General features: G+C 39.6%; 1 protein-coding gene across 1 annotated transcript in view; it reads left to right on the forward strand.

Annotated features, from left to right (window-relative positions):
- Nucleotides 1-17,526, forward strand: part of agpat2 (1-acylglycerol-3-phosphate O-acyltransferase 2 (lysophosphatidic acid acyltransferase, beta)) — a 19,000-nt gene extending 1,474 nt beyond the window's left edge. Inside the window, exons 2-6 of the mRNA XM_034896324.1 lie at nucleotides 4,807-4,940; nucleotides 10,052-10,227; nucleotides 10,492-10,587; nucleotides 14,280-14,352; nucleotides 14,492-17,526. Coding sequence (XP_034752215.1) covers nucleotides 4,807-4,940; nucleotides 10,052-10,227; nucleotides 10,492-10,587; nucleotides 14,280-14,352; nucleotides 14,492-14,649 — 637 coding nt within the window. The 3' untranslated portion in view covers nucleotides 14,650-17,526. The remainder of the gene's footprint in view (nucleotides 1-4,806; nucleotides 4,941-10,051; nucleotides 10,228-10,491; nucleotides 10,588-14,279; nucleotides 14,353-14,491) is intronic.
- The last annotated feature ends 629 nt before the right edge of the window (nucleotides 17,527-18,155 follow it).

An 18,155-nucleotide genomic window follows, 5' to 3' on the forward strand; every position in this document is an offset into this window, starting at 1 on the left:
AGTTCTGAAGGCAAAAGGGGGTCCAACCCGTTACTAGCATGGGGTACCTAATAAAGTGGCCGGTGAGTGTATATAGCCATAGGCTAGCTCTAAAACAGATTAACTTTGATTAATTAAATAACTTTAGTCTTTGTTACTAACAGTGGCCTACCACTTCGACCTGCAGTTAGGTAAAGGTATTTGTAGGTGGAACGCTAGCGGCGTACAACTCTAACGATTGACACATGTTGATTTAGTGAGCGACATAAGCCGCGAGGGGTTTGGCTAATGTCACCGTACTGAGCAGCATATGCCTTAGGGATTGGTTTATACTATACAGCGTTCCACTAGTGCCATTCCATCAGCCACATTTCGATCTCGGCTCTACTGTAGGACTCTTTAGGAGTGACCCCTTAACATTACCACTGGAGGAGATATGTTATTTTATACCCGAGACACACACACACACACACACCCACACATATATACATATATACACACACAAACACACACACACACACACACACACACACACTCACACACACTCACACACACACACACACACACACACCGATCAGGTCAACTGATACCCGTAGATACGGATTGAAATGTAATATGCCTTCATGTTTGTTGTTGTGGTTAAACCTACTAGATGGCGAGGATAGATTGCTGGATACAAGTGACTGCATGCAAGTAATTACTTTGAAGAGACAGATGCCAGATGGCAAGTTTCACCCTCATTAGAGTTGGGTTTCTGCATAGTTATGAGGCCCATCCACAATGCAACCTCACTTGGCCTGGATCTGCTGACAGCAGCCCTGTCATTTATAACAGCAGACCTTACTGCATCTCTGCTCTAGGAATAAACGTTTTGCTGTCATGTTAGCTGTGGTGGTGGTGTCATGTCGCGCCAGTGAGTCCATTCTGTCAGGTCAAACGTTATCTAGACCTGTTGACTGTGACAAAGTGACTGAATTGAGGTCAGACCTTGCACAGGGAATGAATATAGTTTGTTTGATGCACATTTTAGACACTAGCCAGCTCTGGCAGAAAAAGTGCTGTCATGAAGGACAGAGTAGTCTGTCACAGAGATTTTGCTATCAGGCGGGTAAACAAAGGCCTGCATTCTGGGTTTGACTACTTGATTCACAGCTGACTCTGAGGACTTGAATGTAACACAGTAAACAGTGGTAGGCCAGAACAGGCCTCTGCATGTACAGTCAGTAAATGGCATCCATGGAACTCAAGTCACTGTTAATGTTGTGCTTGCATTTCCTGAAACACTCTTGTTGGTTTTTAATTTATTGTTTGTGTCTGTGCATTCTACAGAGACAGTTTGACCTGTCACAGTATGTGAATGTCTACTTTTGGCCACAGCGCCCATGTTAATCATCAGGTAGGATCTTATGTCAACCGATAAAGAACAGAGGTTCAGTTTTGTAATCTTGAGCTCAGGTTTCATACTATGTAACAGCTTTTAACGTCCGTGGAAGACTACCAGTTTTGCGGTCTGTTTGACTAAGCAGTCATTTTATCAGTACCTGCCTTTTTTGATTGAATTAATCATCTGCTATGTCATTGGTATCATATGACTATGTCCATGTTCTGAACAAATCTATGACCCTTGTCCCACAATTAGCTTTGAGGCTGGTACAGTATCTTTGTTGGTATAATGTGTTAGTCAGGTTATATTGAATCTATGCGCATAGCACATCACCCAAATGTCATTATGCTCTGTAAGAGATATGTATTTAAAGACTGATAATAAAATGAACCAGAGGAAAAGCTTAGAGGATTGGCCATAAAGAGAATCTATCTGAAGCCGTTTTATTCCCCCTGAACAATTGCTGCAACACTGGCTGAGTCATTGCATAACCAATGGCTTTTGCACTAGACTGAGTGTGCTATCTCAGTACTGCTGTGTTGAAAGATAACGTTTACGACTGTATTCTGGTTGAAAGGTTAGCTATTTTACTACCGTACACAATGAGCGCAAATAATAGATTCATGAGCTTTCTTGTGTCTTCCATTGACATTGTGAGCTTGACCTTTTTTGAACAAGGATAGTAATTCATATCTCATTGATTTGATTACCACAAATAGAAGGGACACTGTTCTATGCTGGTTCATTATAACTTGGCCCATTTTACAAACAGTGAAAAAAAACAAGCTTGGCAAGAGTTGGTAAAATAATCATAATACAATGTACACTATATCATACAAAAGATAATAAGAAAATAATTTAAAGAGGAGTGGCTATTTAATATTAGCCTGGTCCTACCATAGTCTCATACAATTCATTTGTCTGGCCACTCTCTGTTGAGAAGTGTTAACTTCCTTGAAGAGTACTCTGAGGTTTAAAACCATTGGACCTGCCGAGAGCCACTCTGGATCTGCCATAACCAAACCACCATTGTTTAGTCGTAACGTCGGCTTAGCCTCGCTTTGACTTAGCCAGCTCCTGAGCCACTAACGGAACGAGCTGGAAAATCAAACTTTTCCCGAACCCCGTGGGGAGGAGGGCCACAACATCCTGGCCATCAACAAAAACTCAGCAAAGATTCTGGATTCTGAATATTTGACGAATGGCTTCGTTCGCATGTTTCTCTGCCGTCATTACGGACCTACAACTCAAACCAGCACACAACTGATTGGGCATCAGAAAGCATTCCTCCTGGTTCAACTTTTACTTCCCTTCTTTACTGTATTATAGTGGGCAATGCTGATTCAGACACTTTTACTATTTGTATTATTAGATCTGTGAAATTAATGATTTAGGTTTTTTAATTTTCTGTAATATTACATAAAATGTCCCATTGGTTTGGCGACCTCTAACTCGCACAGTATGAGCGCGCGCAATATTTAGGCTGATGCCTTTGCAGCGGCCGGGTTCAAATCCCACTTTACCTGCCCATCCACTGTCACATTAAACTAAAAGGGAAAAAAGCCCCTAATAATTTACCATTGGAATATGCTTATCAAGTCATTAGTAATCAGTACATCCCTAATGCTTCACCTTCATTGTTTCAGCAAAATCAAAACGGACTAAAATATAAGGTTTTATTTTAATCGCGGAGGGATTTGTTGCCTTTCATGTCCCCTTTTATTTGGGACAGAATATTGGAAATGATGATTGGACATGCATTGTGTGCTAAAGCTGGAGATTGGTAGAATGCTTTTTTTTTTTTATAAATGAGTGCATATTTGGACAATAAAAGGAGGGAGAAGTTTGAGAGGGGTTAGGATTTATTTGTTTGAAGAACGTAAGACAGAAAACGACGCTGCTGTTTTACCTACGAGGGAAGGTCATCTACCATAACTTGGTGGTGGAACAGAAGCAAGGTTTGATGTGCTGTGCAGAAAAAAAATACCCAGCTTGTTATCCAAAGTTTGCAGTTCCAATTTCTCGTAGGGAAATTCTTCCTTCTAAAAAGCAGGTGCAGATTTGAACGATGAGTTGTGGCTGTATGATCATGGTATAATGATCATGGTATTTCTATGATTGTTTTTGTTTTTTATTAATACATGTTTTGTTTTCAGTATTTTATCAATTTTAAACTTGCTCAGTTCATTTCTATCTTTGGCTTTTGTTTGACAGTAGATGTAGAGATATAGACAGACAGAAAACATGGTCCGAAAGAGGGGTATGACATGGAACAAGCTTTTTTTATTTTAGGATTACTACATTTCAGTTGTCTTTTTGTTGCGCTTTCTCATATTAAAGAGATCCCACATCTGAACTGTGCCTTTTGAGCATCCGTACTCTCACATAATGCGTTTTTAAGGAAGTCAAGGAAGTCACAGTCATGGAATCTGTATTTTGCTGCTGCTTAAGGAGAATATAAGGCAACGTTTCATGGGCTATGGGTGCTTAAATCATTTCTGTCCAGTGGACAGTTAAGCCGTTTATGCTCTGCTCTCAGCTTTCTGGATTATTGCTTGAGTTCTTAGTAACTTCAACGTTGAGCGTGTCCTGCCAGTCTTAACATTTTCAAATTGCAAACATTTGTTGCGTCTTTTTGCGTCTTCGATTTCAGAATTTGGTGAGAAGATCTCATTTTAATGGAAGTAAAAGTATGTAAAACTTGCCTGACCAGATTGGGACACGCGTCTCACCCTGGAGCCTGTTTGTAGTCACAACCGAGTTCTGAACTGTTATCTTCTGTCTCTACAAAGGTCTAGTATTATAAGTCCCTAAAGATAATGAGTCATTTTTTTAAGTAATCAGGTTTAGGAATATTTGACCTAAACACAGTTCTTGCAGCTTCATTGAGTAACTTGATATTGACGTTAAAGTAGCATTAAGAGGTTATATCAGAATAGGTTTACATGGTTTAATTTTCAAAGAAATATATTGTCCATGCACAGTTGTTAGGTAAGGACTACTCGCCAGTCAGAAGCAGAGTTTGAGTGTGCCATGCTAGCAGCTAGGCAAGCATTATGAGGTGTCTTTACAAAGTGAAAAGCATAAATGAGCATTTTTAATTAAATTACTGTGTTTTGAGCGTGTCACTCATTGTGCCAAGGCTATTCTTTCTCAAAGCTTATTGGAGCATTGTTCTGACTGCAGGAGTAAGGTATAGCTACTAGATGTATTTTTAAGACATTTAGGATTGTCCTGTTTCGATCCAATTTTCAAAGTTTGAGCTGGCATTCTTAGGATTTACTATAATACAATAGTATTTAACAGGCTCTATACATGCCACTTTTACCTTTTAGACATAGGGTTCTGGTTGATAACATGTAGCCTGCTGCACTCACAGGACTGTGAACAGTAATCTACTGCCACACTTACTCAGCCCTTTAATTAACCTCTTTTCTGCCCAGGGTAATCCGCGGCTTGGTTCGTCATGTGAAGTATTTCCTGGGCCTTCGATTTGATGTGAGCGGTTGGGAGCATCTGCAGACAGAGGGACCCTACGTCATCATCTCCAACCACCAGAGCTCCCTGGATGTTTTGGGTGTGTGCTCTACTACCTTTTATGTATGAGAATCAATATTTAAATCCAATATGCACAAACATTTTCATATAGACATGGTGGACCCTCATGACAGTTTTTGATGATTAAATTGAATTTTTATGATAAAAAAAAAAATGCAAAATTTATAGAGAATAGACTTCTTGTACGTGGCAGTCAAAACAGGAAGTGTTGCATATCTTGATTCTAAATCAGAGGAAACTTGGCATAGCTGTTCCCCGTGCTGCCCTGAGGCTATTTGCAACATTTGAAGTGAATCCCGCCAGTACCCCCGACGTGCTGGGACAAGCGAGGGCCCGTTCATCGCTGCTTGCAGCTTTAATTTTCACATTGATTTCACTCTGAAAACAACAGAAGACGACAGATGTCATTTTCCCGCTCTTCAGCTTGCAAAAAACTTGCATAGCACACAGAATTTCTTTTTTTTTTGTCCAGGAGATGTCGTGCCAGATAACGAGTTTTGTAATACTGCAAATATATAACTATATCGGTGGAAGTAGGCTTAATAACAATTATAATGTATCCTTTATTAATCCCACACAAACACAAATCATCAGTGTGTTACCTTATTTAGACATTTATTTAAATGAAAATCTACGATTACATATTACAACTTAAAAGCGCTTATCATATCTCAGATTGTTTCAGTATTGCAATATTTATATAATTGTAGTATTACAAACTGGGTTTCTGGCGTAAGATTTCCAAAACAGATTTGTTCCTTTTCTATGTTTTCACTCAAATTCTAAGTCAACCAGGAGTGAAATCTCAGGCTGGAGTGCCTTTGTGAGCTTTTTCCCACGAAGTGGCCTACAGGAATATAGACCATTACAGGAAGAAAATGAACTTCTAGGCAGCTGAAGGGGTAGTTGATTGTAACCACAGTGCAGGCTGTATTTTCACATTTTTGTCCCTTAACTAACATTCTCTCTTTGTAACACTAGGGAGCTGTAGATTCTCTGATTATTCGGTGTTTATTCATCGCCACATCATGCAATCCTCTGACATCCTCTGACATCCTTTTTTTTTTATACTTAAAAAAAATGGGCGATTGATGATAGCCTCTATGAGACATGAATGTGCCGATTGAGGAGTATATCAGCATAATTCCCACCTCAAAGTAAAATGCATCGAGCTGATTCTTTGCACTGGGCAACTGAGTGGAAACAGACACATGGCTCAGAAGGAATGGAAGAATAAAACTTTTGCAAGAAAACACAAAATGTACTGGGAAGTAACGGAATAGCAGTCTCCTGGAAAAAAATCCAGGGCTCTGTACAATCCATCTCAAAAAGGTAGCCATTTGAAAAGTTAAACCTCCTAATGAGTTTGTTTGATGTTCATACTGGATCACAGTTGAATTGGAAGGGAAGAATCTTGATCCTCAGCCGATAACGACGTGCCTGCTTTGAGAGCGCCGGCTGCTGACCTGGATGAGCTCACTGACAAAGTGACACAGAAAACAGTCCCATGAGGCAGTTCAACCTTCTGTTTGTTCTCTGCTCATAAATGTACACAGCATCTGGCTGTGTCGAGTCCCGTGTGTACTCCGGCCTAGTCGGCTTAGTAGTGTGGAAGTGTCAACTGCCACACAGCCAACAAGGAATCGTTTCAGAAGCAGAGCGTCTGTTGTTCAGCAGTTGCTCAGTTATGTTTTTTTTTTTGTTTTTTTTTTGGACAACATTTTGTGTGTTGTTTTTGCAAGCCCAATACATGTTTGCAGTTCTTTTTGAATGTGGTAGCTGAGGTTTTTTTGGGCTGGAATTAATATGAAAACCTTTTCATTGCCTCAGAATTTCTTCGTCATCAAACATTTTAAATGTCAATGTAGCCAATCTCCCTGGTTCTTTTTTTATGATTTTATCTGATGATCTCATGATCATAACATCATGATATTATCTGCAACTCAGCAGCTTGGGAATGACTGCTTGTCAACACGGTATTTATGCGGCAATTCAGTTTCATACTTGTTCCGTTGTCTGACAACAGAAAAGAAAAACTATGTACACGAGAACTTGTGAACTTGGCTGCATTAAAACACAGTTTGAGATTACAGAAGGCAAGATTGTCTCTGACAGCGGCGGTGGAGCAGGAATGCGACACGGCCGGGTACTGTTACCTGTATTCCGTACATTGGCCGTTAATCACATAATCACAATCTGGTTTGGATCGACCACCACACCGTTCAACAACGGACTCAGGAGTAACAATCAGGACATCTGAAGACATCATTTCCAAATTGTGTGTAGGTTAGGCAATAGTTCTGCTAAAACCTGGTTCACAAATGTAGGATTATACCATCTTTGCTGGCCTCATATCTCCCACTCTGAGATGAAAGCTGGTTTAAATTGTCTGTATACCATTTCAAATTGGCGTCGACTGAGTAAGAGCACGTTGTCGAAGGATTTTGATTCTTGTTTCAATTTGACCTCCTGATTCGGTTTGCCTGTGATTTTGCATGGGCATGTGTGGTCATGTCTTTTATCATTGCCTCATTCTTCTTGAGGACACTTCTTTAGCAGAGGTATGGTTTCTCTCCATCAGTGCCTGGGAGAGTGTTTTTCAGTGCCGGTGAGTGATGAGGGCAGACTCGGGGCCGGGGTGGTGACAGCAGGGGAGAACTAGGCATTTAATTAGTGCTGAGAAAACTCAGCAGGAGTCTGATTTGGCGTCCAAGTTGCCATGCCAACCGCTACACCCAGCCATTAATAGCCGCTCATCCTAGATCGGATGGCATGAGACATCCACTGCTCACTTTCCAGCATTCTTTCATGTGTTAATTTGCTTCTGTTTTTCTCACCTCACCAAAGGATCTACTTGCTCTGCTGTTTGTCATCCTTTTTATTTCACACACTTTGGACTTCCTATTTTTATTTTTATTTTTTTTGTGTTTAACACAGACGCTGAAAATATGTGTTTTTCACTCAGTTTATACACTCAAAGCTGTGGGTCGGCTCCAGCTGATTCAAAATGATGCATCCAGAGTATTCCCTGGGACAAACAAACATTACTCCTGTATGTCACTGGCTTCCATAAAATACAGAATTGATTTCAAAATATTGCTCACTTATTTAATGGCCATTTAATAAATCTCTGACCTGCTCTTACATCCGAAGTCTTACATCATCAGAGAGTGGTCTCCCAACTGTACTCATGCTCAGTAATACATCTGGTCATTATGGACCCACTCTCTTGATGATATAAGAAGAACTACAACCAGGGCTTTACATGAACTTGTTTAATCACCAGCCAACACGGCTAGTAGATCTTTAAAGTAACCAGCCAATCAATTTCCACTAGTCAGTTGTTTTCCAGGGGAAATGAAACCGATAAGTGGCGCTGAATACATTAAGCATCCATGTTTCTTTAAAAACAAAGTGTTCTCAGTTTTTTTTTTTTTTCTCCCTTTTTTTATAATGTCAGCTCCTCCGGTTTGTTTCACACAGTTCCGTTTGTTTCCAAGCCAAACACACACCAAACCACCCAAATATCTTGGCGTACAACAGATCCATCTGTAAACACTGAATTGTCAGGTCGTTTCTGCAGCCTGACGATTTAAACCGACGCTTCGCTTAATTCATCATCGGCCCAATCGGCTTGTAACTTTACAATGTTATAACAGCCAATGTTAATTTCACCGGCATACGGCAGGTTGGCGAGTGTCGATTTAAAGCCTTGACCACGACTGTGTTGTCTTTAAATGGCAAGCTGAAGACCTACCTGTTCTCTCAGGCCATTGGCTAGCTTGCCTCAATATCTTTGTCTGTCTCTTTACCTCTATCCCTCCCTCTTTTTCTCATTGGGTATGTCCGTGGGTGGGCAGAGAATTTTTCTAGATTTATTGAAATAATTTCTCATCTCTTATTTTATTTAGTTCATCATTGTTTTGTGTGAAGCACATTGAGCTTACATTTTATGAAGTGTGCTATATGAATAAAGCTGACATGCCATGACATGGCACTGCTCTTATCTTCTTGAGATAAAGCTGCCTTTACACCAAGGTTAATCAAACATGCCCTTTATAATATTGTAAACGCTCTTCTTGGAGACAACTAAAATCTGTAAAGTGAGATTTATTTTCCAACATTACATGGATGACATCAGCAGACTTTACACTTAATGAAATCCAGGTTTCGGTCATAGAGGAAATATATTGTATGTGTATTTGTCTATTCTTTTAACACAAATGGCGCGTACCCACTGCTCGACTCGGCTTCCCCATCCTCCGTTTTCCATTGCAGATTTAGTACCGACTCATGCGTGAGGCGAGTGTGGCTGGTCGTCGTAGCGCCACTGCAGGAAACCCGCGTGACCTAATGTGACACACACACACACACACACAGAACGTTGAAGGTGTGTTTTTGAATCTCGGCATGTGGCTCTTTTCGCAGCCAGAAGACACATTTTGTTTCAAAAGAAGCCGGAGGCAGCAAAAAAACAACACTGCTAGCTAAACTATTAAAAAAATGGCGGGTTTGTTCAGGACACCCCCCGTCTGTTGCTAACAATGATGACGCAGTGATTAGTGATGATTCTCGCAGACCAATCAGTACTCTGCAGGTTTTCACGTCACCTTTTGGTATCCCCTCAGCACGCTTGGAACCTCGACTGAGGTAGTGCTAAAAAAGTATTTTTGCAAGTACCAGGGACTTTTTATCATAATGGAAAACATTAGAGACCCCATTAGAGACCCCATACTTCAAGGTCTCAGTTTTACCATACAATTCTTTTCTTCTTTACATTTTCAGTGGAAAATGCTTTTAAATTTATTAAAAACTGGTCAATGGTGAAGCAAACAATCTATTAGGATTGTGGCTACATAATGAACGATTAGCCAACGTCCTCTATGAAAGTGTCTTTTTTTTCTCAAATATTGGAAAGATTTCTACTGCTCATACAACAAAACTACAGATTTGCTTCTCTTTTATCTTTCTATTTTAAGTAAATACTTATGTGTGTGTATATTGACATACTGTATATTATACCTGTCTATAATGTGATTGAACACATTTTTGTTATAAGAGTATTTGACATGGTTCTAATTCATGACATGATGTTGAAATACTGTATTACATGTTTCATCTGTTTCTCAGGCCTGATGGAGATCTTACCGGACCGCTGCACCATGATTGCCAAGAAGGAGTTGATCTACGCCGGCACTGTAGGTCTCGTTTGCTGGCTGGGTGGCATTGTCTTTATCAACCGCAAGAAGACCAACGACGCCAAAAATGTCATGACTGACGCTGCCAAAACCATGTTGGACGACCAGGTAATGTGACTCTTGTCAACACGGGGTGCACTTTTATCGGTGATATATAGCAGGAGATAGTGAAGGCCACAATGGTTTAGAGTGCTCAAATCCCCGAAGAACTAGTACGTCATGCTTGTATGTCATTCATTTTACTCTTTGTTTCTTTTTCTACACTTACTTTGTCACAGGCTTCTGGTTTTTGACTCAGTGAGAGATGACATAGGATAATTATTAATTAATGGCTGTTTTTCTTTCCCACCCTTTGACTTTTGACATCCACAGATTCGTCTGTGGGTATTCCCAGAGGGAACACGAAACCAGAGGGGTGGGCTGCTGCCTTTCAAGAAAGGTGCTTTTCACCTGGCGGTGCAGGCACAAGTGAGTTTACTTCCTCTTATCTCCATTGGGAATTTACTTCTCTGTCCTATCTGTATTGTTATAATGTCCGAGTTTCATGTTAAACGTGACCGGAGCTTCACAAGGTATATATATTTCAGAGAAATCCCAGTGAGTTAAAACATCCAGATTTCCCATTGTTCTGAACGCTCTTGTTTGGTGTCATGTAACACAGAGTCGGCTTTCTCTGGCCTTCTATGATTGGTGATCTGCTCCAGGACTGGAGTGTTTTTTTGTTTTAAGCTACCGTGGTGTTTATATTGTTGCATGCTAACATGCTGATGGCAGTGAAAGATGTAATCTTGGCTCCCAATGTTGTAATTTCTCCCCAATTTCGGGTAGGGGTGTGAATCTTCACTGGTGTAAGGATTTGATTACGATTATCCTGTCAACAATTTGAATCGATTTGATATCATGATGCGTCACCTTCTCAATAATATTATAATATGCCACACATGGTTTTCATCAAGAAATTCAAGCAGTCAGATATATATATATATATATATACATACACACACTTCCCTTTCTATTGTATGTGCTCTTAGAAATGACACTTCCTGAATGTAGTGGTGTCGGAACACAAAAAAGCAGTAACCAGAAAATCAGCAAGCAACATCAGTAGGCAATAATTGATTATGGTATGTTATTATAGAGATGCAATATCGTCCAGTTCCACATTGTGATGCAATGATTAATTTTAACACCCCTAAATTCAGGTCAAATCACCATGAAAACTTGTCCGGTAATGAAATTTTGTTCCGAAGCCTTTATCTTCCTTTTATTTTTGACGGTAAAAAAGTTCTGCTGTATACTAACTATTACTGTGCATTGCTATCTAACTTATAGTAGCCACATGCTAATGCTGGGGAAGTCTGTAATCTGGGCTGCCAATGTTGTTAATTTCTCCCCAATTTCGAGTCACACTGCTGCTGAAACGTATTTGTACCACAAAAAACCCCAATAGAGGCTTAGAAACCAAAGTCTTGCTTTGTACTCTGTTGAAGCCATATACCGACTGTACTGCAACAACAACAGGAGTGAGATGCGGACTTTAGACCAATCAGAGCAGACTGGGCTATGTACAGAGCGTCTCAAACAGAGGGTCTCATACAGAGTGTGAATACATGTGCTTCAGCCATGTGCAGTATGAGGGAAAATAAAGGATTTTTTTTAACATTAAAGCATGTTTTAGTACTAATTAAACTTTAAAATATTTAATCACGAGTAATGGCATGATTGTCCGACGGACATGATTGTCCGACGGACATGATTGTCCGACGGACAATCATGCCATTACTCGTGATTAAATATTTTAAATGTCCGTAGATAAATCCCAAATGTTTTTATATCTTCTAAATAGACTTTAAAAGGGATAATTTTCAAATGTGTAATGCTCAAGTGGTCTGTGTCTGTGTGTGTGTGTTTGTGTGTGTGTGTGTGTGTTTTTCATGTACTGTAATGTACACCCTCGTCCCGTTCATTCACTTAACTGTGCTGGCCAAAAGAGCTGTGATGATACTGGCTGTCTTACAGGAGACGTCTGCTAATGTTTGTCTCCTAAAAGTGAGTGGGGTAACCCAAGTCCGGATTCTAGACACATGGGGGAGCTAGAAACCTTATATGGCACAAGACAACATTTATGATTTAACCATATCCAATATACAATTATGCAAGGAATGCTTTGAAACGGTCACAATAGTTGGATGTGTCTGAGCACTTTCCTTGTGACATTGCTGATTCAGTCTTCTCTGAAATTGTCCTTGGTTGTGCGTGATGGAACTCTCACAGAATGACTCCAGAGTAATTGGCAGCTGAGCTGTGTGTGATTTATGAGCTCTATCTCTTCATGCATGTAGGTGGGAGGTCTATGTTCTTGAGTTGATGCTTTGTAGCACACACTCGGGGGTCCGACAGGTGGGATGAATTAAAAAAGCATTGTTGAACGGCACAGCGGTTCGCTTCAGGCAAAGATTTTGTGTGTTTGTGAGTGTTCCTGTGCTGCTAAAGATTAATATCAATTTGGTTGAGATATGCACTAAGGCTTCACAAATAAAGCCCTGCTGCTCCTTATTTGCAAACACATTTTCAGTTGTTTTCTTTTGTCTCTACACCTCAGAGTCTGCTCATACGTACTTAGGTTAGACAAATAGTGTTTGCATGTTACTCGATTTAGAATTGTTGTGAGTGTTGGCGTGAGGTGGTGGAATAACTTCATTTGGGGTCTGGAGAATACAATGTGTGTTTTCCCCTGCTGACTTTGCTTCACACTTGAGACTTTACGTGTGTGGACATGGACTGTTTCTATCTCTGTTTTTGCTTCTGTTGAGTTATAGCGTAACATTTTTTTCATTTGTACCCAGCCGGCCAGATTAAGTAGAAGCAGGACAGCCCCCAGGGGGAGCCACTTTTGGCTCAGCCAGTCTCGTAGAAGGGGCCACTCGGGGCCTCAATAGATGCAACTCCGCGTGTGCGTGTGCGTGTGTGCGTGTGTGTGTGTGCATGTGCGTGTGGGAGGTTGGTTAAGTCAAGTATTTCTGTCTTTGTTTGTCATCTTTTGGCCTTGGCTTAAGGAAAGAAAAGGTTCCAAAGTAAAGATTAGGAAGGCTCAATGCTGATTAGAAACTGCTCTGAATTCCAAAAATTTGGAAAAATGCATGTCTCATTCAAAATAATCCAAGGCATTCTGTAGGTCTTGTGAAAAACTTAACCCTTGTGTTGTCTTCCGTCACAATTGAAAATTAGCACTTTTGTTGACGCTTTTGGTCAATGTTTTTCACTTTTTCTGATTTTATTTTTTTGTCCCTTTTTTCAACAATTTTGATGCTTTTTTCAATGTTTGTTACATTTTTTGACGTTTCCAACACTACATTTCAAAACTAATTAACTTTAGTTTTACAGTTATTTTTGGAATTTATGTTCAATAAACCTCATTTATAGGAAATTATACCTAATATTTGAGTTAGAAAAGCAGGAATTTAGGAATTATTTTGGCTAAAATTAAAAGAATGTTTGCTATAATCACAGACTGGAATATGTCAAATTTGACTCAATAGTATTTTGAAACCACTTCAATCTTTTTTTCAAATGCTATAAAATTGAACAGGACGCCCCAAAATTAATGAAAGTAGAGACCTGTACGTGCCAAAGAGCATTGTGTTGAATCAACAATGTTATTTTAGGTAATTACGACTGGGTAGTTAAAAAGAACATTGACATAGGAAAACGGGATCCGAGGACAACATGAGATGTAAAAGGACCAACTCGTTGGACCCACATGTCCTCATCAGGGTCATTTTCTGCAGTCAATAAATAAAAGCATTTCAAGTTTTATACGAGACATACGTAGAAGTGCTGTGGGTTATTTTTAAAGGAAACATGCATTTTTACAAATGTAAATAAAGAGAGTGCGCGCGTTATATCCAAAGAGCACCTGTAGGTGAATACAAGAAAGACCCAGCAGTGCTACCGCGGCTTTGTCTGCATGTAAGCCATGCGTGATCACAGGAGGTTTCTATCATGTGGACGCGCCGACAGTATTCTTGTCATTACTTAGAACTCCTCATGGGGGCGACAGAAACTAGGCACTACAGCTTTAACATGAAAATGAAGATGTGATGCTGGTTTTTTGGGACAGTCTGATTTGAGCTTTTCTTCTTTCCTCTCTTCTTTTTCAGGTCCCCATCATACCCATCGTTTTCTCCTCATACAGCAACTTCTACCTACGGAAAGAAAAGCAGTTCAAATCGGGTAACTAAGCTTGATTGTCCTCAATTTGTATTTATTTTTTGTCAGTTGCCAGCAGTCCTCTGTATCTGTCTGCAGAGGGCTACTTGATGTTTGGTGAGACTTCAGACAGTAACGTTGTGTTGTTTTTTTGACTCGGCAGGGACCATCAGATTGAAGATCCTTCCAAAGATCGACACAAAGGGGATGACATCAGATGATATTTCATCCCTCTCTGACAAATCCTTCAACTTGATGCACTCTGCCTTCCATTCTATCTCTGACTCCGTAACCCAGAGTAACGGGCCATCGCGGCACTGAAACATTTACCATGCTCCCGCCTCTTTTTTCCCCCTCTCTATATCCCTGTCTGAGACCCATACCTCCTCCAGATCTCCCAAAGTTGTCCCATCACATGGCCAGGAAACAACATGACATTGGTGTCTTGTCATGAAACCTCTTGTCTAGTTGACACCTGGTCCAGTCTGCCTCTGGCCTGACCACACAGCACAGTCAGTCCCGACCCTCACTGTGGCAGCAGCAGCAGCAGCAGCAGCAGCAGCGCTGCGTTGCACGCCGTGAGCGGAGTGACGGACGGCAAACCGAAAACAGTATAGATGTGTGTTCTTCTTCATGCATGCCTTTTTGGATGGCTCTGTCCACCATCATCTTTACTTTGCTCTCTGGCTTTAAAAAGCCTGGCTTTATTTTTTCTTATTGTCTTTTATCATCTGCATTTTGTACTGTTTCTTTTTGGCCTTTTTTTTTTCTCCACCTGCCTTCTGTTCAGCAGATACTCCCCTGCATTTCTTTTTTTTTCTGTTTTATAAATCTCACATCTCGTTTATTTTAGTTCTCCTTGGATGCTCTTGCACACACATACACACACACTCACACTCACTCACTCACATGCTCACACTCTCACTCTCATACACTCACAATTCAAAGTACCACATATCCTTCCTTTCTTCTTGTGTTCTTCCCCCCCTCCCCCGTTTCTGCATTCCAGTCTCTTGCCTAAAGACAAAAGGAGCGGGGTCTCCGTGAGTTTTGGAGTGTGTGGAGGTGAGAAGTTGACACCGGTCAACCATGGACTTAAGTTCTGTTGCTGTGAATTGAACTTTATATTCATATTGGCTTTTCAACCCAATAACCGATTGCTCCATGACATACTTCATGATGTCAGAAAGCAAGGTGTTCAGGACTACAAGATACAGCACTTAATAACAATAGCACCCATCTGTACTGAATTAATGGACTAAATGGGAAAGATCAATGTTGTGCATTGTGGTGTATCTTTGTACATTCATTCATTCATTCATTCATATATTCATTCTTTTGGTCCAAAAGGTTTGAAAGTTCCTGCGTGCAGCATTGAGCAACAAGTGTCTTCTCCATGTTTTTTTGCTTTCCATTTATTTATACATCAGTTATTTCTTTGCTCCTAGAAATAGAACTCACAAGTGAACCTATTTAAGATGTGTCAAAAGATGTCATATTGTACGATGTCCAACTGTTGTTTTTATTTTATTTTTGCGTTAATGTTCCAAAGTGCAAGCTTCCGGCTGTGCCATGACTGAGTGTTTTTGAGAAGTTTCCAAAGTAAGACCATTATTATCTCACTTTGACCTGCTTAATCAGTTCTCCACTGACTGATTTCACTTTACCAATGATATAAGGTAGCTGCTGTTGAAATGGGGTAAAACGTGTGAAGAATTGTGAAATGATTTTAGATCTCGAGCGCTTCTTTGAACTGGTCTGATTTTTACTTGTTCTGATAACTTGAAGATTCACTAATTACAAACAGAACTGGCATACTTAAATCTTTAATGGTTGTCCCTGTTTTTTTTTAGTATCAGTATAAAAAGTGAATAACATTGTTTTAATTGTGATTCAGTTAGAACTTAACCTCCATAGAAGAATTTTAGATTATTTCAGAAGTGTTTGCCTTAAGTTTGATTGGTGGTTGTTGTTGCACCTTTGATTGTTCGGCTAGTTTGCGTATGCTTAATCGACGTTGTGTAATCTGTACTGACAATGACTTCTAACCGCATAGAACCAAGTGAACTGTTTAGGTTTACATCCAGGTTTTACATATTACATTGCTCACTGCCTTTACACTGCAAAATCACTTATTTTGCCAGTTTTTGCCCATCAAACACCATCTGAGAATGTATTTCAGCATTCAGGATATTTGTGTACTACTAATTGCATCTTATTGTCCCATTATTATTGGGCAATAATATTCTATTGCATTAACGTGGGATGTTGTCTTACATACAGTCGGTGTCCCATAAGGAAATGTATTTATTTGACCATTTAAATGTTGAATTTAGATTGGCTTGAGCGCACAAACCTTCTGAGGAGATCATCTTGTGAAAGGATTTATCAATACCTTTGGTACTAAGCCTGTACGTTCCTGTTCATGGGTTGTTTCAGTGATACCTGCTGGGCTTTCAGCTTTAAGTACATGTGATGGTCAGGATTTCAATCATGTTCAAGACCAGTATAGAATATAGCTCGCTATAAAAACTAATTGGTCTTTTTGTTTTCTTAGTTTGAACATATTAACATTTTTATTTGTAAGGGCAGATTTTACATTTGCAGCAAGTGGTCTGAATGTTATAAAAGTACTCAACCAAATTGATATCTTCCAAAATATGAACTATACCATATACATTTTGCTAACGGGAGTGTGTTATCCATTTATTTCCAGTTCATTTCCTCCTTATTTTGTAATACAAATGTGTGATTTGTAAGCTTTGTGTCATAAGCTTGAACTTGTGGCAAACTGGCTCTGCAACAACCCTGCTGGTTGTTTTTATGGCAGTTGTTTACAAAAAAAGATACTGTAAGATAAACTATTCAAAGTATTCTGAACCTTAATAAAGCACTTTTCATGCTGAGTTTGGGTGGAAAAAGGACTTCAAGTGTTTTTGTTTTTTATTTTCCCCAAAGCTATTAAAGTGTAATTGGTGGTAGCTTTACATCGATATGAGAAACGGAGCTGACATCCTGCAGAGCCTTGTATGTGTGTGGTCCCTTATTGTATGTGTGTGTAAATATGCACACATGGTATAGACGCCCATATAGTATCTGGTTATTATTAATGACGTAATGTTCTCGACTTCACCTATTCTAGGTAAACGTGAATGCCTTGCAAAAGAATAAATAAAACTCCATTCTAGTTTTTTCTTAGCTGGTTGTGCACTGAAGTGCCTGCTCTTCCTTCCTCTGTGACTTCTATTGTGGTCAGTGTGGAAGGTAACTAATACTGGACTTGAGTACAATTTAGAGGTGCTCCATTTTCTGCTACTTTATACTATATTTGTAAATCAACACTTTGCATATAGGAAACACTGCAAAAAACAACTTACCAAGTAAGCTTGCTATTGAGTTTTAAGTCTCTTAAAACAAGTGGAAAAAATTTCTCAAAAAAAAAAAACGATCTCTTGACAGATGGCAGATTTCACTTATTTTAAGAAAGACACGCAATATGACTATCAAAGTAGTAAAATTGAATAAGTTATATACACAAATGGCTGCGCTGCATAATGAGTACTTTGGACTTACAAGTTACTTTATTAAAATGCAGTGCTTTTTAGTATTTTCTAATGCGGTATTGATACTTTTACTTAAGTAAAGCATCTGAATACCTTGCTTCACCACTAAATAAAGTACATATATAGGAGAGGCCAGCAGCAGAAAGCCAATGTTACGTTAGCTTAAAATAGTTAGTCTGACATTAAATCTGCAGTGTATACAGGACCATGTATTTGCGTTACCTTATTCAGTAATCCTTTTATATAAGTGAGCACACATGGTGT

This window comes from Etheostoma cragini, chromosome 16 (genome assembly GCF_013103735.1).
Source record: "Etheostoma cragini isolate CJK2018 chromosome 16, CSU_Ecrag_1.0, whole genome shotgun sequence".
NCBI lineage: Eukaryota > Metazoa > Chordata > Actinopteri > Perciformes > Percidae > Etheostoma > Etheostoma cragini.